The sequence below is a fragment of the Magallana gigas genome, chromosome 10, assembly GCF_963853765.1.
Source record: "Magallana gigas chromosome 10, xbMagGiga1.1, whole genome shotgun sequence".
Lineage (NCBI taxonomy): Eukaryota > Metazoa > Mollusca > Bivalvia > Ostreida > Ostreidae > Magallana > Magallana gigas.
The window spans coordinates 26126729-26150846 of record NC_088862.1 but is presented as its reverse complement, the minus strand read 5'-3'; the positions used below and the strand labels follow the sequence as shown (position 1 = coordinate 26150846).

Here is a 24118-nt window from a genome sequence, read left to right as displayed (position 1 = left end):
ACGTAGCACCATTATCAGCATGACATTTCAAAACTGCTTTACGAAAATAATGTAAACATAATTAGTTTCATTTAATGTATGCAGAAAAATTATAATAGACAGATACATGTGTATTTTATAAATGAGTTATATGGCCACTTTTTATGATATTCAAAGAGATGAAAAGAAAGATTGGAGAAGAAGAGAGAAAATATTGAGAGAAACAATAGACGGTGTCAAAGTGCTGCTTTTTATACTTAGCAGCACGACAGATGTTGACGTCATACGATTCAGGTGAGATGGAAAACCCAAGATCCCGGATAATATAAAAAATCATTTACAAGTCATTCAGAGTTATTACAACATTAGGTTAGTTGAAGGTAATATAGTTCGACATAAACGGATAGAAGAGAGGATCCCCCCCCCCCCCCCCAACACACACACATTTTCAGAAACTGACATTTTTTTTTATTTTACACATAAATAACCATTTTTGAAGACCATAAAAATCAGCGTTTTTGTAAACAAGACAATACTTCTTCCTTATTGTTCTTAGTATTGAATAATTGCACAGTACCGATCAGGCCCAACCTAACACCAGAGTAAACCCCAACTAAACCCCGGGTTTACTTTGGGTTTACCGGTACTTTTTGAAAATGTGGGTCCACTCAGGGTTTACTTCGGGTTTAGTTTGGGTTTACTTTGAGTTTACTCGAGAATTGCTTTTGGAGTCAACTATACGCACTGAAATTTGAAGCAGACGTCCTGTATTTTATCTTATCATCATACTGCCTGTAATTCCTGCCCCTTGCATATTCCTAATACACATGTAGCGTCTGCTTTCAGGGTGTTTTTCTGATCGGGGTTTACTCTCTGTGTCCACTCTGGGTTTACTTGGGGTTTACTCTGGGTTTTCTCTGGGTCCACTCTAGTAAACCCAGAGTAAACCCAGAGTAAACCCAGAAAGTAAACCCAGAGTTTAGTTGGGGTTTACTTTCTGTTAGGTTGGGTCTGATCGGTACTGTATTTCTTTTCTATTTTTGTTTTCCTTGCAAACACGTTAGTAGATCTCAAGCTCTGAACCCCCTTCCCAACAGCAATTTCGAAACAACTATATAGTCAGTGGGTAGGATAGCTTAAATATATGTTCAATGTTTTCATGAAGTATCAGTCGAACTTTGATTAAAATGTTAGTGTTATTGAATTTTACAAGTTTTTTCGTATTTGTAGGCAATGTGACGAAGTTTTCCCAATTGTCTTTGAAATTGGCAAGGCTACCTGTACAATTACGTGCATAATATCTACACATCTATCCATGAGGTATATCACGTCCTTTGAATTTACATGTATATATCCGAGTCTAATACTCATGATAACCCAGTTGTAAGTAAAAATGCATCTTTTAGACAAAATAGAGTGATTTTTTTCGTATATCAATGAAAATCATGTGTGTATTTGTAAATTAAAAATTTGTGTTGTTCTCGGAAATGCATAAATAAATAACTACAATTTTTTTTAATAGCTCCCTTGAACCAAAGATTCAAATCACATGTTGTCCACTGTCCGTCAATCTGTTCTTTCGTCTTTCTGAACACGTTTAACATTTTGCGGGTAGGGTAAGGCAACTCCGAGTTATATATATTAAAGTCAACATAATCTGTTCATCGTTCACAAATTAAAGCTGACATTAAATCATAAATTATTTCCCTTATTCCGACCACCGCAAGCTTTATTTTTATATTTCTATTGTTACATATACGCACATCGCTGCACACACCCTTTATAAGGCCCAGAGCACTGTTCATGATTTGAAGTGCTGCTTTCACCCGAACACGTTAATGGCAACGCACGTTGACATTTTTTTGACAGTGCGTTAAATTTGGGACGAAATCAACTCACTTTGAATTTGTTTTTTCCATCAAAGTGCCTTAAATTTGGGACCAAGTTAGCCCACTTTGAAAGAAAAAAATCAAAAGGCATTCTGAAGGTTCATCAACATTTTATAATATCGAGAATCTTAAAGCACTTAAAAAATATGTATAAATCACAAATTCTGGAACTGAAATTCTAATTTGTTGAAAGTATTATGATTTGTTAACACTAGTGAATAGTTGTTGACCAAAGATACGGGTCACTCTTTGCTGATTGTCACTTTTTGGCAAAATCAGTGTAACATTGAAAGGAAATAAATGCCGTTATATTTACCAACGAAGTAGCATGGTTAGAACAGAAATCAATATTGTTACTGACCGTTTACGGGAATATGCAGGGTTGCTCAGTGTCGGGGACGGGTTGGCGAATAACCATAACGTATGGGTCTAAATTCAACAGATTTACTATACAAATTAATTTTAAAGTTTTTTTTTTATTTTTTACAGATTTTCCCACGACAATAGGAAATTTTGTTGTGGACTTTTGGAGATTCCCGTCATTTTTGATCAGGTGTTAGCTTACTTAACACCAGAGAAATCAACGGATTTATCAGATGCTGCTACTATTGACGGAGTTGTTCAAAATGAAATGATATTGTACTTAGTCTGTCTATCTATCTATCTATCTATCTATCTATCTATCTATCTATCTATCTATCTATCTATCTATCTATCTATCTAAATATCAGAAATGACATTTATAGGAGTCTTATGTAAAACAAAAAAAACATACTACATCTATATATTTATCTAACTTTACATTTGTAAGTAAAATGGGTAAAAGTAAATGAGACTCAGTGCTTAAGTCAAAAAAAAAATGAGAACCTGCGCAATAAAATTTGCATATTCATTGTTTGATCGTTATCTCAACGTTGGTGGACTTTAATTTGTGCTTTGTATAATTTCGCAAGTTAATATATATTGGTATACTGTTGCTTTGGAAAACGTACAATTCTCCTTTGCATCATTATTTTGCAGATGCAGGGCGAAACTGCATGAGGATTGCATCAAGTTTAATATATTTGTTTCCAAAAAAGTGAGAACCGTTTTGAAAATAATGGAATTAAGCCAATTTAGGTATGTTTAATATCAAGTTGCTGCATTCATTAATGGTGCTTTTACTAATGCTCTCGTATGTTAGGTATTTCATACTTTGCATTTGTTTACATTTTAAACATTCACAGAACGAGAGAAGGTTTTAAACCATTCCTTTCGAATGTTGTGAAGGAATTTTACTTTCTACAGAGGGCATGTGGACTTGCAAGGGAAATCTTAAAATCCACTTCAGATGAGGACTGGTAATACTTTTCAAGTGGCTGTTTTAGGAACGTTTTTATCTCCTTAACATTTATAAAGTAAAATAAAGTTTTTTGTAAGATTCAAGGCGAAACTGTATGAGTTATTTTATACTATGTAAAGGTTTATAGATTTATTTTACAAAATAATAACTGAGAATATGCGACAGATCTGGTGGCTAACTTGTTAACCAATGATCATCCTTTACATAAAAAAAACTAGCATTAACGTACTTATATCGGAAAATACCCACATTTTGCATTGATTATGAATGTTTTCCAAATCAAGTTCTTAATAAAACACACACAATGTGACTGTCTAATACAGCCTACGTAAATTGTTTGTAATGGTGAAAATTAATATGTTTTATATTGATAGGTCATCACATACTTTCGAATACAAGAAAATGTTTAAATGCCTGAAATGGTTGCTAAGCTATGGAAGTAAAGCTCTTCGCAGTCTGAGGTATAAATTGTTTTACTTTGCTTTTGATCTTGAAATCGATAACCGGATACATGTTACACTCAAATTCTAGTGAGTAATTTTTTTTTTCAGTTTTGATGAGCTGTCATGGGTTGAGTTTAAAATGATCAATCGTGTTTGCCAACAAATAACACAATGTAAACAAAGTTTGACAGCCTACAAGTACTTACAGAGGTAAGTGTATGCGTGCGTATCTTTTTATTTTGACACGGCAATGCATAGTTTGGTGGGGGGTTTTTTAAATTCAAATCATTACATTACAAGATATACGAATATTCTTATATACATGTATAATCTTTACACACAATAGCGACTCAACATCAGTTAAGACATACAAGATAATTAAGACTTATCGTTTATTGTTGAGACGTACAAGAGCCATCGTAATCGGTTAAGCTTAACTGTATTTACTAACATTGCTTGAGACTTGCAAGAACACGTGGAAGTTAAACTCTTCTCAGATTGCAGAAATGATTTTCATTTACATGGGATTTTAAATAATGATAGTTGTGTCAAGTCATTTCTATGTGCAATGTTTTTAATTTAATAACAAATATCGTATTTTTCAGTATTGATAAGCCGTCATCGGGAACTTGTATAATGGTCAATCCTGTTCGCAAACAAATCGAACAAGACAAACAAAGTTTGACAAACAGCAGGCACATGGAGAGGTAAATGCTTACTATTTGGTTTACCTTGACAACAATAGATAATCAGATTATGACATCGTTACATCCGGGTATTTAATGTATAATAACCACATTATGTTCTTTAAAAATTATTGGTCCGGTATTGCCAATCATATTGTAATGATAAAATACCCTGTGAAATTTAAGTTCGGACACGAAAAAGTCCAGACTTTCAGATACCCTTTCGGTTAGACATAATTGTTTAATCTTTAAAATCCCAAAGAGGAATGGTAAGATTATGTATCCCACTTTAAGTCTCATAAAAATACCTTAGGAAAAGAAAATATTTGAGATATATTAACTCCTACATATATGGGATGTTCTCCGATCGTGGAGTTCATAGGATAAATACTCCTTCGTACGGCTTTTATAAGATTTTGAAATATATGAATCGCTATTTTTAGGTATGTAATCCCAGGGGATAAGAGAAACTGCAAATATCATCTTAATAGATCATACAGCATGTAATGGTTACATATGTAACTAAAAGCTTCAAAATAAATTGTTTGTTCATATTGTCTAGTGAAAGCAATTTTCAAACAACTAATATAATGATCTTTTATATAATGGTCATACATTCTATTATATAATCACAATATAATAATCTAACAAATTACTAACGGCGACAAAAACTTCATAAACATAATAAATTCTTATCACGTCTCATCATATGTGAAAAATTGTCGAAATTGGTCGTATAGTTTTTGAGTAATGGCGTGCAAAACATTTGGAAAAAAATAATTAATAAACAGTACGAAAACTATAAGGTCTTCCGTTGGAAACGGAAGACCTTAAAGGGACTTGGACACGATTTGAGATCAAAAATGTTATTTTTATTTTTTTATGTATAAAATGGTTTACTGGTGTATTTTAAGTGATTAACCAAAAAAAATTGAATGTTAAATTCAAGTTACAAGCGAGATACAAAAGTAAGAATTGGTTGTTATGTAAACAAAGCTCGAGTCTTATAGTTGTTCACAAAAATGCAATATAGAGAATAACCATTTCTTAGACAAAGAAACATTTAAAAACAATTAAACCTAATTATCTTCATAAATACTATTTTAAACAAAAGATATATTGAATTGAAACTAACACCAATACAACACATATGTAAAAAATGACAATATTCGAGCTTTGTTTACAAAACAAAGAATTGTGAACTCTTTATCTTGATTATCTGTATTATAACTTGATATATGACTTTCAAATTTTGACATATCATTATAAACTTCTATATTCATCAGTATAAATATTGAAAATGGAAAAATAAAATTTGAAAATATTTAGTCAAATCGTGTCCAAGTCCCTTTTATTACCAAACCAATGCTATTGTTTATCAGGGAAAATAATCCATTTATATAATCCATCCAATTTATCTTTACTGCTTGTCTTGCTCCAGGTACAAACCTCTTTCGAGTTTGTTAACAATATTTAACATTCTTAATTAATAACTTTCTAATTGTTTGTAAAATCTACATTGTGACTTAAAAAATATCTTTGAATTACTATTTAAGGAGGAATGTATTCACACAATTTCATAAAAGTTCACCGCTCGAGTTTACTTTACAACGTATCATTGTCATGTTCTTTAAAAGATGTATCAGCTGACAATGTGGTTTGTCCTTGGCCTCACAAATAAAAAAGAAGGCAATCTCACATACCCTATGCTCAAAAATTATTTGACAACAATACACATACTTAATCACAACTATGACTCGCATTAAAGATAATTTAAAATAATTCAATAAAGGGGATAACACACACACAAAAAATCAACACATCACATTTTCCAGCAAATATTATACAAATATTGACTAGGGTTGAGGCCAACAATGATTACATTTAGCCCCCGAGGGACGAAATATTTTCGTCCCAAGGGGGCTAATATAATCAATGTTCCCCGAAAACACAGTCAACATTTGTTTTGTTACATATAGAAACAAACAAAAATTTAAGAAATTGATTGAAAACAGATCGCCGTAATTTTCTCAGCTCAACAAAGAATTCACGAATTCAATTTTGAGCAAAGTTCGTTTCCAAAATATCCTCATCATCAAACGGTCGCTGGTGTGATATTCCGCCGACCGTTAGAATTAACATACAGATGTTGTACCTGATTTTACTTAACAGTAATTCGCAAATCCTTATATCCGTTATGATATCAAACCGTCGCATTGCGCGTCCGACGTTTACTTGCCTTGACTGACCGTCTATTATGACGTCACCTTGTTTTTGATTCGCGAAGAGTTATTTACGTCATCGTTTACGAATCAACAAATCAGAGGCGATTATTTGAAATAGAGGGAATGTTCTCTAGATATTATTCCTAGCCGGTCAATATAAAAAATTGTTATATTCAGTAGTATATTCTCACTATATAACTCTATATAGACGAATAGTCTATAATTGTAATATCAGCTCGTCCGAAAAATATTGACCGGTCAATATTTTTTAGATATTGACCGGCTAGGAATAATACAGACCCTGAAACGTACTACTACACCACACGCTCGCTGCACGCTCGCTACACGCTCGCTAAACGGTTCACACGAAACGCTGAACGGTTTACACGAAACGCTGCACGCTTTGCCCTAAACGATTTACACGAAACGCTGAACGGTTTACACGAAACGATTCTCGCACGAAACGATTTGCTCGCTTTTCACACGCTTTGGACACGCTTTTATCCTGATCGATTCGGGTCCTCTCAGATTTTACCCTTTCTCTTTCTTCTTACTCTGTTAGTAGGAATTAATTTTAAGAAAACACGAAATAATTGAAATACTGATATTAGAAACATATATGTACATAAGTATTGAATTGATTAATTAAATTAATTTGGTACTTATATTTAAAGCAAAAAATTATTTATTCACAGAACTAGTCAAAAATATGACTTCTATGAAAATACTTATTGCTCAAAATTAATATCCATGATTCTTATTAGTCCGGTAAATAATAAAAATTCCAGAGAAAAAAGTTACCGTAACACAATATTCAAAACCAAAAATAAAATCCGTATGATTACAAACTGAAATCGGTTTTTCAGTATTCGGCAGGATTTGTTTTTTCTTCTCACATTAATATTTTTCTTGGTTTCAGAGAATACGATGTAAAAATACTAACTGTAAATAAACCTGTAATTATTTACATTGATAATTTGGTTTTTCAGTATTCGGCGGGATTTGTTTTTTCTTCTCACATTAATATTTTTCTTGGTTTCAGAGAATACGATGTAAAAAAAACTAACTGTAAATAAACCTGTAATTATTTACATTGATAATTTTGAAAGTTATGTAAAATTAAATTAGTCACATAAGTTAGAAAAATGCTATGAAACAACCAACTAATTTTTTTTATGTCGAATCATTCGCGTAAATAAATGTTCCGTACATAATATCACAGAGAAAAATCAATGGATTAAACAATAGAGAAAGTTGTCATTACTATTTTGGATTTCGGAAAGAACAACAAATAAAAAATGATTTAGATTTTTGTCTCAATATTCGTATACATAACCGGCACCCTGCATAACGGCGTACAATATATCTATCATAAATTAATCTATTTGAATTAAGTACCATGCATATAGATTCCCATAATAATTAATTGCATGTGTACATTTTAGGAATTACTTGTTGTTTTCCGGTATCAGTGTTTAAATAATTAAAATAATAACTTGTAGAAATATTTTTAATCGGGATTCAGAAGAATTTACTTCCCGCATTTCATAGAAATGAACAGTATATTTTCTTTCTATGTTTACATTTAATTTTGTTTAAATTAATGTTAAATAATCTATCATTGAAATTGTGTGCATCATCAAATACTGATTCCGACTACCTTGAAGTCATTAAATTTCTATTGGCTATTGACAAAAAAAGAGACGCGTGACCATCCAATGAAAACGAATACACAGAGTTTGATTGACAGGTTCAGCCAGGTGCAGGTCTTACCCGATGTCCGAGGTTACATGTATGTGTACTGGTTGTACACAGCCTAATAGTCTCAGTAACTAGTCTTCTTTCAATACGCGTACTTTTCTTTTGTTTGTTAAAAATTAATTCAAGTTTGTAAAAAGATAAGTATATTATTTCTTATAGATTTATTTCACGAGAATATCTCAAAGGAGTTTTGCCAATCAGTTTAAAGTAATATTTTACACGAGCGCTATTTTGAAACAATTAAATTGTCAGAGAGTTCCGAATGAAATCTGATGAACGTTTCACACGGTTCTCGCTCGCTTTGCTCGAAACGATTTACACGCTTTGCCCGAAACGCTGCACGCTTTGCCCGAAACGCTAAACGGTTTACACGAAACGCTTCACGATTCACACGAAACGCTAAACGGTTTACACGAATCGCTAAACGGTTTACACGAAACGTTTCTCGCACGAAAGTCGCACGCTTTTTTGGTGTAGTAGTACGTTTCAGGGTCTGTATCTAGAGAACATTCCCTCTATTTCAAATAATCGCCTCTGATTTGTTGATTTGTAAACGGTGACGTAAATAATTCTTCGTGACTCCAAAACAAGGTGAAGTCATAATAGACAGTCAGTCAAGGCAAGTAAACAACGAACGCGCAATGCGACGGTTTGCTATCATAACGGATATAAGGATTTGCGAATTACTGTGAAGTAAAATCAGGTAGAACACATGTCTGATAATTCTTACGGTCGGCGGAATATCACAAGAGACCGTTTGATGCTGAGGATATTTTGGAAATGAACTTTGCACAAAATTGAATTCGTGAATTCTTTGTTGAGCTGAGAAAATTACGGCGATCTGTTTTCAATTAATTTCTTAAATTTTGGTTTGTTTTTTCATATAACAAAACAAATGTTGACTGTGTTTTCGGGCAACATTGATTATACTAGCCCCCTTGGGACGAAAATATTGCCCTTCGCTTCGCGTCGGGCAATATTTCGTCCCTCGGGGGCTAATATAATCAATGTTGCCCTCAACCCCAGTCAATATTTGTATAATATTGACCGGTCAGTATTTTTCGGACGAGCTAATATTACAATTATTGACTATTCGTCTATATAGAGTTATATAGTGAGAATATACTACTGAACATAACAATAACATCTATATACAACAACAGGTCCTAACTTTAGGCTCTAAATTACATACTGTTAAATGTAAGATTTAGGCAGATGGTGGCACATTTGCATGGTGAAAAATGTATTCAATGATTTGCATGTTATGTATGTTCACCTATTCGAACTTTAAGCGTACATGTAACATTTTTTCATTGTTCATTGTTGCTATGGCTACCAACTGGATATCATTCTTGAATGAAAGAACAAACAAATATGCAGGAAAATTACAAATTTACTGTATTTTAAAAACAAAATCCATAATACACTGCAATTATTTTAAAGAAAGTTTTGTTAATTTCAAAAACTATAATTAAAAATGTATTTATTTCAACAACTCAAGTTTTATTTTTTATTTTTTCATGTTCCTAAGCAATGCTGATTCTTGAAATCCTTAAATAGCCAAGTTGAGAAAAAAAATTAATTGCTTTAATCACTTAATGGAAATTCATGAAAAAGCCGTCAATTTGAATAATTTCATTGACGAATTTAGAAACTATAATCTTAAAAAGACTAAATTATTAAATAAAAAGTCTGCTTTTTTAGTTTTTTTTATGAAATACACTTTGGGGGAAAAGCCCGTTTTTAAGTATTTCAACATTTTCTAACATTAGATATTCTGAGTATAATCTTCTATCCCCTTAGCACAATTATTTTATTAATTCATAGCTCCACTAAATGCAAAATCTAATGATATACAATGCAAAGTAAGGTATACAATCATAAATAAATGACATTTTAGGTTGCTATGGCAACATCGACATCGATCTTTTGTTAAATAGAGATTTTACGCAAATTGTATAGCGTCATTGCATGAAATTTGAATTACAAATAGTTAGAAAAATAGAGATGTAATTGGTAAACATATATTATTAAGTATGAATTGACCTTTACCTTGACCTAAAAAACAATAAAAGACAGTTAACCTTGACCTTTTGATTTCTATTCTAAACAAGAAGCCCAAGGGCCTTAACGGTCAACCTAAGTATAAAACAACAATTAACATGGAGTATAAAATAAACTGAGAAGTTCTGTGCCCAAATCAAGAGAAATCAAAGTACTGAAGTACTGACGGGAGTTGATTTTATCGAATATTATTTATCTTAATATCAACGATATGTTATTTTGCTTGGCAAGTAGTTCATAATCTGTATTTGAATTACGCACATTTTTTATAATATGAATTTTCGGATTTTTTCGACACGAATTTCGATAAAACCCCTTATGAATCTTGTTGTGTATTATTTAAATAGAATTGATGTCATCAAACTATGTATCGGTACTCGGAATATTTCAAAAATTCTATGGATGCAACCAATAATGAACTCTAGTCTCGTTCAACCAGATGCTCGGCTGTCCCTCTTAATCTCCGACAAGTACGAGATATCAGGTCACGTGATAGCTTGATGATGCGACCTCTAACTATAGACTGACTCTCTGCTTGTCGGAGATTTACGGAGACAGCCGCTGGTTGATAGAGACTATATTGGACTCTGGCGTAGGAATACATACGACTGCAAAAAACTTCTAAATTGTTCGTACTATTTATAATCTCACTATTTCTTAGGTATTTATAATTAAGTTCCCTTTATAAAAATGCTTCAGCGTATATTACATCGACTTTATCGATTATTTTCAAGAACTAACTCTTGTCACCGGTGATGATTGTGCTTAGGTCCAAACACTGTTTCAGTTTTGATTTGGCAGAGTAACTGCATAGGAGAGTTGATTAAAATGAACTCCCAAAAAGGATGGTCAACCAAATAATTAGTCTATTATTCAGTAACAAATCATAAATAAGTCCTAATGTGTCCTCCATTTGCATTTTTATCCTGCATTTTTTATTATGACTCCACCCTTTCTTCGTGGGTCCTGATTCAACCAAATTTGAATCTACATCAATGTGAAAAGTTAACGCATGACGCACACCACAATGGACAAAATAAGATAGCAAAAGCTAGGTCACCTAGAAGATTTTCACCTATTTAATAACATGGTTTGAATTTGCCCAGTGGTTTTAAGAACTCCAAGCAAAATGTGTTCAGAAAACCTCAACTGAGCTATCAGCTCAGGTGAGATGAATTGGAGGATTTTCCAATAATAATATACAAAATGCATAGCATAAGCTACATGCAATTACTCAATTTGACAAAACTATTTTTATGGATATGCCATATAAATATTTTAGGATGTAAACTCAAGCAAATGTGAATTAATTGTTTTAGGTAATTGGAACTTTTATGTAAAGCAACTTTTTTTTTTTACACATAAACAAATTATGAAGTATATCTAACAATGTAGGCAAACACATGACAATCAATTGGCAGACCTATGCTAATTAACTAGTACACATTTTTATAAAATATTAGCTTACCACCAAACTTCTATTCTGATCCTTGAAAACTGCAACACATACACGCCATTGTACAACTTTCTGACCTTAAAAGTATTTTATTTTTTTACGAGTCTAAAATCTAAGTCTTAAATCATTAAGACGTCATTGTTCCTCATCATCAGGTCATGCAGAATGTATATTCTTTCGTCATCCTGATTCATGGTTCTTACAATATGAGATCTCCAGTCTTCTACTTGGGTAATGGATATTTTTAAATCTTGCAAAAATACCTCTTGCTATTTTGATGGAGTCTTTCTGATGACCTCATGCATTTCTATCACAGCTTCACCAAATATACGACATCTGCTGCAGTTCATGTTATGCCCATGATCATATGAAACACTAAGAAGGCTTGTTTTAGGATTACTCAGTGCATACTGTAAGCAGTTGAAAGCACATTTATCCTCTCGCTTGGTGTGAAGTTTGTAACCAGTCTTTAGGTACCATTGCGCATAAAACAGCTTCTCCTTCATTTTTTTCCATTGTTGAGGTTTATCAAGCTTTTCTACTAAGCTACTCAGACTGTCAAAAGCTATAGAACCATCAACTGCAATGTAATCAAGTTCTTTCAGGAACTTCCCTTTTAAGACATCAAAGCATTTTGAACTTCATATAAAGTCGACTCACTTACAGGCTCAAAGTTGTTACTAACCCATAGCCATTGTAAAATTTGATCAAATTTGAATGAAGCATAGTCCTAGCTATATCAGGAATATCTAAAGTATCTCTAGATTTTAGCTTTAGGTTCCTTGCAGTGTATAATGGAATCACGTTGAATGAAGGATCACTGAAAAATTAAATTGCATGCTGTAACTTGACATAATTGATTCTCTATCTTTTGGTTGAACATCTGATCCAGGACCATATGCAAATTGATTTTAAAGCATGTCTTCTAGCTTTGTCTATCTGATGTTTTGAAATCTCTGGAAATGTTGTCAATAGTTCAGCCTTAGAACAAGTGACTGTTTACTATCAGAGACAAAAGTTGACATTTCAAATTTGCATCTTTGATATCGTGGTTCGTTTCAACAACAACATGTAAAAAGACGTGTCTGAATTTGGTAATACTATTTTCTTAAATATCTGTCCTTGATGACAGACGATCGCATCTAGCAGAGGTGTACAAGCCTCTTCTGCTTTTTTGAAGCACCTAATAATTTTACAAGCATTTAAGATGCATGTCGTCAAGAGTTTATACACCTATTAAATGTGACACAAAATTGACCAAATTTTACACCGGTGTATATGAGACTAGAGGCATGCTCACAATTAAAAAGAAAAACTTTTGGGGGTCATAAGAAAGCTTTGAGTAAATATGGACACACCTTCAAGACATATTTAAAACTTCTTTAAAGAATGAACTACCAATGTTTATCCATAAGAAAAGTATACACCATACACAATTTTAACACTTTTTTCTGTTAGAAACCTTCAAATTATCAAAATAAATGACCTTTGCTTAGATTGTGAAAACCTTAAAGTCATCAATTATCTTTGTGTCAAGTATCAACTTCTAGTAAGCTTCCATTTAAGAGTTATAGTCAGGACATGAATAAAACTCTTTTTGCAAATAACCTTGAACCTGTTCGGATGACCTTTGGGCATACTCATTACACAACTTCCGGTTATAAATAATATATAAACTAAGTAAGAGCTTTGAATGAATCGCCATTACAAAGTTAAAGCCAAGCACGGAAAGGCAGACAATGTAATTCCTATCATCCCTTTCCCTTATTGTTTGCAGGGGGTATAATAAACAAATGTTATTGTGTATTGAAAACAAAATAAAACTCGCTTACGTTTTAGCACATTAAGAACAAAGTTTAGTTAACACTATATTGTTATAAGGATACTCAAGATATCCTCTTAATTACATAACTTCTACCCTCATGTGGCAACATCTACCCTCAGAGATCACTATTTATCAATGCAATGATTGTCTCGTATTATTTTCATCCAAGAATGAAAGTACACAATTTCCATAAGTCTTAGGGGCATTAGTGTGATTCATTAACCTTAAAGTTCGTTCTTTAGCATCCACCAAGACTGTGCCTAGTCTTGAGCGATAGGACTTATTTGACCTTGACTTATGATGTCGATGGCTGCATTAACATCGGCAAACTGAATTTCATTAAGGGGAGGCGCTTCTTCTTCCTGATTTCAGTTAGAACTTTGGCTGCAAACTGCTTTGACGATCACTCTGTTCCAAAATCAAAAGTTCTGTACATTAATAATTTACAACTACATGTGTAAATGTACTACAATATATACATGCATATTATGCATGTAATTTGAAGACAGAAAATTTTAGTTTTTGCTTTATGTATTTGACATGTGACCGAAATAGCTCACTTGAGCAAGTGTAACAATTTGGGTTCTTTTTCATGAACACTGCTCCCTAACCTCCTCATATGGGTGTGGAGGTTATATTGTCATGACAAATACAATTTTAATGACTGTCTTTTATTGCCTCTAATACCTTTCGTAATGCAACTATATGGTTTTGCTTTCATACAGTATCCTTGTAATTTTACATTTACGGTTTTTTCATAATGACAAAAAAGATTTGAAGATAATCCCCCCATAGAAACCCTAATGTAGAACCTATGGTCGTCTTATTATTACCCAGCAGTTTACGTCTTAGAATTTAGAATATACAGTATAAAAAATGAAAAATGCTTTCACAAAAAGATAGGCCTATCAATACTCTAGTCAGAGCTGCAAAAAGCAATTGATGTCTGTCTTAACAATAAGAACTTGCTAATTCAAATTTCATAATTGCCAAGATAAACAATTTGCATTTATTCTGAAACAGCCTCTTCAAATGCATAACTTCATCCGTTTACTTTTCTTGATGTGGTACATGTGCGAAATTCGTATTTTGTTATGTAAATATGATATCACTGAATATACTGTTTTAAATATCATACATATTGAATACAACTTGAACTTGAAAGGTTCAAAACTCTTCAAAATTAACAAAACCTTAACTGAAAGAAATGAGTTTTACATATAGCATCAGCACATGAAGACTTCTGGTTTTTGACAGAAGCTGTTGTATGTTCGTTGTTGTTTTCTATGGGAACCTCAACCTAAAAATGATAGTATATTTCAAAATTTAATTTAACTTGGATAAACTCATTTCTTTTCATCACAGTACACATACCTACATATGAGAACATTCTTTCTGTGTTGCCTGCAGAGCAGAGCAATTTACACTAAAGGGATCACTTTACCTGGTGTCTGTCTGTCACACCTCATATCTCAAAACCTGGAAAAAGTACATCTTCACAACGTTAACGCTTTGTGATTACGGAGGAGTTCCGTCATCACAAAGCCTTGACTTTGTGAAGATAAAAAAAGGATGGATTTGATATTTTGCGCATACATGACGATTGGCACTATAACTTATGTAAAATACAAAGGTTATCAACCTCATGACCCTTCGTTATATAATCAACAGAGTCCAGCCCTAATGTTAACATCATACACATCGCATGAAGCATGACGACGGATAAAAATGGGTAGTAAATGTAATAGGTCATCTGTCTTACTCACTTAGGTGACATAAAAATGTCCATCCCTAAAGTGCCTTCACTTACATTCATACTATTATGCAACTATGGATATAGGAACTTATTTTATACAACAGAGAATTAACTTTAGTTACAAAATATTGTATTTAGTACCTCTCATATTGATGATGTACGTAATCTCAATGGTATTTTCTGTGTATTCTTTAAATTTTAACAATCAAAAAGAAATAAACAAATTTAAAATTTATTGTGTGTAATGCCTGCATGGGGCCTGCCTGACTCTTACATGGAGAAGTACTTAACAGTAGTTATTCATACGCTACAAAGATTCGGGGCATTCTGTACAGCAGTTTAAGAGAAGTAGTGGTAACATTACTCCATTCAATGAATGGCCAAATGTCTAACTGCAAATCAGCCGAAATTCTAAGAAAAAAATGGACCTGGAATACCCTGCTCATATGCATGTGTACATGGTGTTTTCTATTTTCCAAAAGTTTCGGGAAATTTTGTGCAACGGTTTAAGATGAGTTGCTTTATTGAATAGAGGTCATGTACATTTACATAAATAAAAAAAATAGGAAAATGTTTTGCTAGTAAATGCATGCGTAAAATTCCTTCGTATTCACAATTTTATGCTTTTAAAATTATCAATGTTTTAACATTTACACTATTTATTCATCAGTGACACTAGAAGCTATGAGACACTTATTCCTCTACTAAAAGAAATTGAAATTGTGTGTTTCAAAATCGGCGAAACTGTTGAGTTTGGAACTAAGTGGTAAGTATATTTAATCTCGATTCAATAAAGATAAATTTTATTAGCTCGGGGTTTGAGTTTACGATAAATAGTTTAAGAAGGTTCAATATCCAAGATCAAAATTGTTTAAAAGCTTATACGCTATAATTTACGTCAATTTTGAATGACGGGGGAAATACGTCTTTGTTTTCTTATAAAAGATACACCTTTATGCTGAAATGATTACAATACTGAATTCGATCATCTAACAAAGATATCAAATTTTTAAATAATAAAAAAGGAAGACTGATTTTTCTGTCAGGAAAATAATGCATCATTTTGAGAATCAATCTATCACGTGATATCGACAGCAAATTTCAGACTATTATGCAAATATGGGTTAAGGGTCAACACCTTCGTAATTGTTTTAGCGTTTCAAGAATAAAAAAATTATTGTTTTAGATTAAAAAATAACTTAGACCTCTACATGTACATTCAAAAGAAAACAAAAACGCAAGCGTGTGAGCAATCAGGGGCGTACGTACATGTATAAACTTCCCTGGAAAAAAGACGTTCAGTATATGTTTCCCCCTAAAGGCTATCCTTACAGTGCAGTTCGTGTGAGTGGTATCCTATTTAAAAGAAATAAAGGGTATCGTGTTCGACAAACATTAAACATAATTGATTTCAAATCAACACCTCTTAAGGACATGTGAACCTGACATGAAACTAATTGAATAATTAAAAAAAATTGTTTAAACAGACTCTAATCCATTTGTTTTTGTCAAAAAAGACATTTTAAGCATATGTTCGTGAGTTCGTTTCCATGGCAACGACCTTCAAACTTACCCATGTTCAAAAAATTAGAACGAGACAAAAAACCTTAAATGCAAATTTAAAATGTCATAAAAGACATATTGACAATTAACTAGAAAACTTTTCTCACCAAAACATTAAAAAGGTTAATAAAATACTCTATTTATCTGAAAATGGATTATAAGAATTCCTTTTATTTAATCCGCTATTTTAGTTTGAATTTTCCCTGACCACTAAAAAAGTGACATTTTTTGACGTGACCCGAGCTAGAAAAATTGAAAAAAATACAATTCCCTATAAATACACTCTTATTTTTTTTATGTAATTTTGAAGAAATGATAAATAGCAAAAAATTAGTAATCAATAATTGGCATGTTCGTGAATTAGAAAAAAAGATAATAACGTCTGATTTTCCTCTGACCTCTATTGAAATGGATGCTACAAACCCTACATGCTGTTAAAAAAAGACGTATAATTCAGTTTTAAATGGCGATTTCTTTCAACTAGTTATACTGTGAACCTGCATAAGTTCTGGTCGAACAAAATTAAAGGAGTTGTGTTGTAAATACTACAACTAATTGAATTAAAAAGGCTGAAAATCCGAATTTCCTCTGATCTGACTTTTACATAAAATCACTCTGCGCGCTTCATGAAAGTAAACACTGCCATAAATGATAGTATTTCTAAAAACCAATCATATAAAGAGAAAATGATTCTTTAATTTAACAATTTTTTCACTTCCTAAGGAGTTTATTTTAATGGTAATTAACAGAGTGTCATAGTTGTGCATCTGATATAATCAAGAAACTCTAGTCTCTGTACACAAAAAAGAAAAACATGCATGAAAACTTTAATACACACAATCTTTATTAAGCCTTTGTTGAAAGATTTAAAATACAATCAAACCAAATAAATCACAGGTTTCATAAAAATCATATACTGATTGTAATTAATTTGAATTTCCTCTATCAATCTTTAAAAGTTTTGTCTGATTTGTGAGGTATTGCATTAAAATGGGTGTCGGAAAATAGGAGAATCTTTCAAATGATTACAGGTATAAAATGAAATTTGATACTTAATCATGATAATTCTTTAAATCATATTATCTGTTTGGACTTAACAACACTGCAGATTCTGAAATGATTTATGATTTGTCCTTATGTATATACATGATTGTATGCAATCCTATAATTCCTTTGAATTTTGAACCCTTCCTTGGTCCCCATATTGGTCTTGATGCTATTTATAATGTATGATTGAGACTTTATCAGAATGATTATGCAGGGTAATATATTACAATGGTTCAGCCTCAATTTGAACTAAAATCTAGAAAATGTGGAAGGCCACACCAATTAAATTTCTTTTTTATCGGATCCTGCATGCTCGTGTTTAAATAAAACTTTACAAATCATATCATTATGGACCGCCTCAAAATTTTGGCTACAAATAAAAATAATCTTATTATTTTATCGCTAGCCCGCTTGTACCCTTTTCCACTTAATGTCCGACAAGCAAGAAATTATATTGGTGTGGCCTAACTAGGATATGTATATTTTTTTTCATGCAAAAATGATAAAAATATAGATAAGGATAAGTTATAACAAAAATATTCTTATTCACAAAAATCATTTCAAAAAAATTTAAAATAAAAATTTTACTCAACCATACATTCATAACTCATTCAAAAACTCTGTAATTTAAGAGGACTGATATTTTCTGTGAGGCTTGTTGTATATACGTGTCATAATGATGATCTCAACTTGATCTACATCAGTAACCTCATCAGGGTTATAAAATAAAACAGACTTCATACAGATAAATGGATGGACAGACAGACACTAATAGACAGAAATGATGATTTGATATACTATGCAATCATCAAATTAAACATAATTATAAACATAAGACATATATTTTAAAAACCAGTTTCTCCACATGAACAGTATATAGCCATTACAAACTTCATTACTGCACTTGGTCAGTATAAACACCTTTTGAATTGATATCTATCAATTGTATTTCTTATAGCATATGCATTATCATAATATATATTCTTTTACAATACTAATTCTTAATTGTATGCATTGTATGTCCAAATTATTCATGACTTTTGGAGTTTCAGAAATGGTTTTCAAATCCAAGTAAATGTCATAAATCATAAATGGTAGATTATCACTGGTTTGGTCCAGTTTCATATTTCAGGATATGTTGTGCTGCTTATTAATTGTCTTAATATTATATCAGAAATGTTGAAATAAATATTGTCATCCTTAAATTACCAAATAAATGATCCAGGGCATCAATCGGGAAAGGCTTTATCAGGATGAACATAACAGAGACAATAATCTGATTATCAGCTCTTCTCTTCATCACTCATGGTTTCAGTTCTATACATTAGTCTTATATTTTTCCGCATTGTGTCTTGTATTAGGAATGACCTCGTTAACACATACCAGTGATGTTCTCATCTCTTGGAGGTTTGAAAAGTCTGTATTAAAAAAAAAAACTGATATTACTGGTACTATTACTTATAACATATAAGAAGGACTTATATGAAAGGATGATTTTAAGAATCTACATGTAGTAAAATATATAAAATTCATATAGGCATATCATGAAAGTGTATGCAACATAGACAGACAGAACCTTACATAAATGGATTATTCTATATAAAAATTTGATATCAGGTGAAACTTGTCAACATTTTATTCTAATCTTGAAAATTTAATTTAATGTTACTTAACTTGACAATTTCATATCTTATATAACTGTATGTATTTAGAAATCTTGCGTTTTAATGATTTGAAAATAATGGGGAAAAAATAAGAATTTGTAACAATAATGAACCCAGCACATGAAATCTAAATATGATGTGAGCAATTCTATCAACCGATAAACCATGATATACTAATTTTTCTTTCAACTGTACTTTGATTTTTACAGTTCAATAAAGGTGAATATCAGTCAGCTGTTCAAATGTTTTCACAGTACAGAGAATCAACATTATCAGTTATTGATAGTGAATAAAAGATTAATTCTTCATGTTATGAACTATACTGGCGTGCGACCAGTTCTCGCCGAGTACCATTTCTCGCCAGTACATTGTGACGTCATTTTATCAACACATAAAATTATAGACGAAAAATGACGTCACAATGAACTGGCGAGAAATGGTACTCGGTGAGAACTGGTCGCACGCCAGTATGTGCTAAAAAAATCATCAATACAAACATCTAACCTATTCCTTACAAATATACTGTTCAAGCTAATGTGCATGAAAGTGTTAGACTAAAAATATTTTGTGAGTTAATGTTGGTAAATAAGCTTGTCATATGCTAGAGTAAACTCAGGGCCCTCTATGCGGTCAACCTTACCATTTATCATCAGATGGTTAATTTCATTTAAGAAAATTCGAACTAAAATTGTGATTATTTTAATTACAAACACTGAAGTCTGAATTAACAATGAATAATTTTTATGTTTGAACAAATTAGGATTATTGTGTAGCTATTCTGCATATAGGTTAGGCGATATTGTTTTCACGTGGATAATATACGAGCATAATAATCTGTAACATTAACATAATACAATATAGCACATGTCATGATAAGACACCTACCATGCTTACTGCTTGCAAATGGCAGGTTTAGATCACAGGGAACTGGTGTATGGTCTCGTCCTTTTTTCCATTCCCTTTTTATGACACCCGACATCAGTTTGTGTTCGCAATATTCGTCATACACTAATAATATCCATCAGTTTTTGTCATTCCGACTTGTTGTTTACATCGAGATTTGGGAAATTATCGGAAATCGGCGCAAGTATGTCGTAAACTTTAAGTTTGTAAATGATTAAAAAAGTAAAACCTTTTAATGTAAATGTTGATATAAATTATATTTTATGCAAATTCATAAACTTACACATTTTATATCACTGTTTTAAACCTTAAATTAAGCAAATAAACCGTCGATGTGAAATACGATTGCTTGTCGCCAGACGACAGTTCGCGTTGCGCAATGAACTTGTTTTTGTCAGGTTCACATATCCTTAAGCATAACACTGTGAGGAAAATGTAATTTAGCAAACCATAAAGGCCACCTGAGTTCCCACGGACATGCGCAATGATGTCGGTGTCGCTCATCCTTCTTCAATATAAATGAAAAAACAATTATTAACTTTCCTGGAAAATTAATAATTAAGGTTTTATTTTTAAAAACTTTTGATATTTTAAGATGAAATCCAAAATTGTAATTTACAAAAGAAAGGTAACTTTTGTACATAAACAAAGAATTGCGTTATTCTAAATTGATGAACATTTTAGCGTGTATAGCTATAACATAAAATAAGTATGTTACATGTATAAATAAATATCGCATAGGATGTCAATGCACGTATCGTTTGCGATGGATATATGCATCGATTTACTTTTTTAAAAAGTTATTTGGATAGATTTTCTTTAAAACTAAAAAAAGTATTCCATTAATTAGTTTTTTTTAATAATAACGCAAAAAGGGGTTTTTATAATCAATTATATATCTTTTTTTTATTTTTTGTGTTTGTATGACTATGTTTATAATTTTAGACTAAGGCTTACAAGCAACTGAAAATTCAAATAAAAAACGAATAAATTCAAATGTCCAAATCATTTAATCACTGGTCTCAAATCATTGAAATATCAACATAATGTAGAACATATAAGTAGTTTATTACAATATTAATTAAAATTATCTTATAATCTGTTCAGTAACTTTCAATTGAAAGAAAAAGATACAATAAAGAAAATTAATGGAGACAATTTGGCACAGTTACATGTAAAGGATAATGTTCACAAAATATAATAAAGTATAAACTAATACATAATTGTTGAAGTTATCAATGTTTTAGTGTTTACAACTCGCCAAAATGTTTTATTACAAAAAAATCAATGTAAAGGTTTCAGTTGTTTCACCATTAATTAACTCAGGTCACAAGCATTAAAAGCAAAACAATGACATAGGTTTTTTGAACAATCATATTCCTTGTCCCAGAAAAATAATATACATCACACATCCTTCTCCCTTCACCCCAAAAGGATTTTTTGTAAGTAAACAATAGTAATACAGAGCTGATTTAATTGATTCATGTATTTGTAAAAAAAAAATACGAATGCTTTTCAAACCCATAACGCAAAAAATTAAATCAGGTATGAAAAAAAATGTATACACTTTTTCAAATAAACGAAAAATTTGGTGTCTACATGTACTGCTTTTATATTGATTTAATTTGATTTTGTTCACATATTTTGTACAACTTTTAGTTTACCGCCAGGAGAAATAAAACTAGAGGAAGATGTCAGTGTGTGCTTTTCGTCGGATTTTGAAGGATTTATAAAAGAGAATGATACAAACGGAAAAATAAAACTAGAGGAAGATGTCAGTGTGTGCTTTTCGTCGGATTTTGAAGGATTTATAAAAGAGAATGATACAAACGGAAAAGGGAATGACTGTACTGAAGAGTCAGCCAATGATTCCGATGATGGCGTTGTAAATGAATCGGACTTTGAGGGAAGTTTAACAAAAATACCTCCAGAGGAAATTGAAGAAGTTCTAAAAAGCAGTGATATAGATAGAAGTGAAATAATCAACACTTACAAAATGGAGGGATTCGAGTCACCTGTTGATATTCGCGTAGAAAATAAATATGCATTTACATGTCGGGGTGTTGGCGGCAAAGTCTTCAAAGGTGGTAGATGGTATTCAACGAAAAATGTAGCCGTTGAGGTATTTATACATGTATCGTCATTTTTTTGCTTGATTACATAATGCATCCTAATAGAATTACTGGAATCAATGTTCTCATATTTAAAACGTAGTAGGTCGTTCATCATTAAAGTTTAGATATAAAAATTAAGCTTATAAAAAATGTCAATGGTGCTTTTTTATTGCAAACATCTGTGTTTATTTACTTTATAGTTACTTGTATTGCAACTAGATTTTGCCATATAATTGATACTTAAGATATTGAAGGCAAAGTCTTCATAAATCCTAATTGTTATATCCTGTTATCTTATTTTATTGACAGTTTTTAAGAGACACTTGCAAATGTACAAAAGGTTACAAACGTATGTTTCAGGGTGGTAATGAATCAAACTGAAGTAAAAATTGGCCGTCTATTTTTTCTAATGAATGTTAAAAGAAAATGTTATTCTGATTTGAATAAAATAAATGGTCTTAAAAACTATAAAATAAAAATGTGCATTCATGCCTGGTCTCCCGTTATCACATTTCAAAATAGATTAAACAATATCATCTAATTATAGAGTGTAATAATTTTACTGATTGTCATGACGCATAAATCATTTTTTGTGAAAGTTAAACTTCTAGAGTACAAAATAATAATTCTCAAGAAAAAAAATAGACAACAAAGTTCAATCTTAGAAATTGTATGCCACAGATGTACATATATTTACACTTTTATTATATTGCCATGTGAATGAGGATGTATTGCGATTTTTGTTATTGTAGGGAAGCCAAGTTTCTATGAAAATTGAACCAGGGGAATACTTATTAGTTCACTATGATTTTCCTACATACGAGGTGACATTTAGTAATGAAGACGTTAAAAGGGGCATAGCGATGTCTATTCCAGAAGCAAATTGTTCAATAAAACTTCCTTCTTCAGATGCAGGCGCTGTTACAATCAACTTTAAGGTACGATTACTAGGCTAAATAGTAAAAAGGTTTCCTGATCAAGGTAAAAATTTAAGATATGATGTAGCAATCAACTTTATTTCAATTGAGAAATATAAAATATTTTATCTTTAAATTTAGTTACCAATTATTCTATGCAGAGTCTAAACATTGTAACGATCATATGCAGCTCTTTCAGATTATATTTTTTCTTTTGAGCTTCTTAGAGCTTCTTAGAAAATAGGTTTATGCGAAGATGTCCTACTTCATAAACTAATTTGCCTCAGCAAAATATGGAAATCATTATAAAATGATTGGTACGGATATCCATATGTTTTGCTCATTTTGAAAACGTCTTATCATATAAAATGTAAGCAAAACCATGGTTATGTGCTTCAAAATGTAATGGAGTGTCATTGCTGTCTTAAACATATAAATTAATAAATATATTGTTATTCATATGCTCTATTGTGTCCAACCATTA

The 24118-nt window shown here is 31.6% G+C and overlaps 2 protein-coding genes across 2 annotated transcripts in view; both read left to right on the top strand.

Moving 5' to 3' along the window:
• The first annotated feature begins 157 nt into the window (after positions 1-157).
• Positions 158-23673, top strand: LOC105330612 (uncharacterized). Its single transcript, XM_066072663.1, has 11 exons — positions 158-273; positions 1210-1299; positions 2358-2507; positions 2889-2987; positions 3095-3208; positions 3585-3671; positions 3762-3863; positions 4259-4360; positions 16097-16192; positions 22263-22725; positions 23470-23673. The coding sequence occupies exons 2-11, from the start codon at positions 1295-1297 to the stop codon at positions 23671-23673; spliced, it is 1422 nt and encodes a 473-aa protein (XP_065928735.1). The 5' UTR covers positions 158-273; positions 1210-1294.
• Positions 23674-24110: 437 nt separating this feature from the next.
• LOC136272181 (uncharacterized) overlaps positions 24111-24118 on the top strand; it is a 3407-nt gene continuing 3399 nt past the window's right edge. Inside the window, exon 1 of the mRNA XM_066073322.1 lies at positions 24111-24118. This exon is cut by the window's right edge and continues 290 nt beyond it. The gene's annotated coding sequence lies outside the window, so the exon portion shown is untranslated.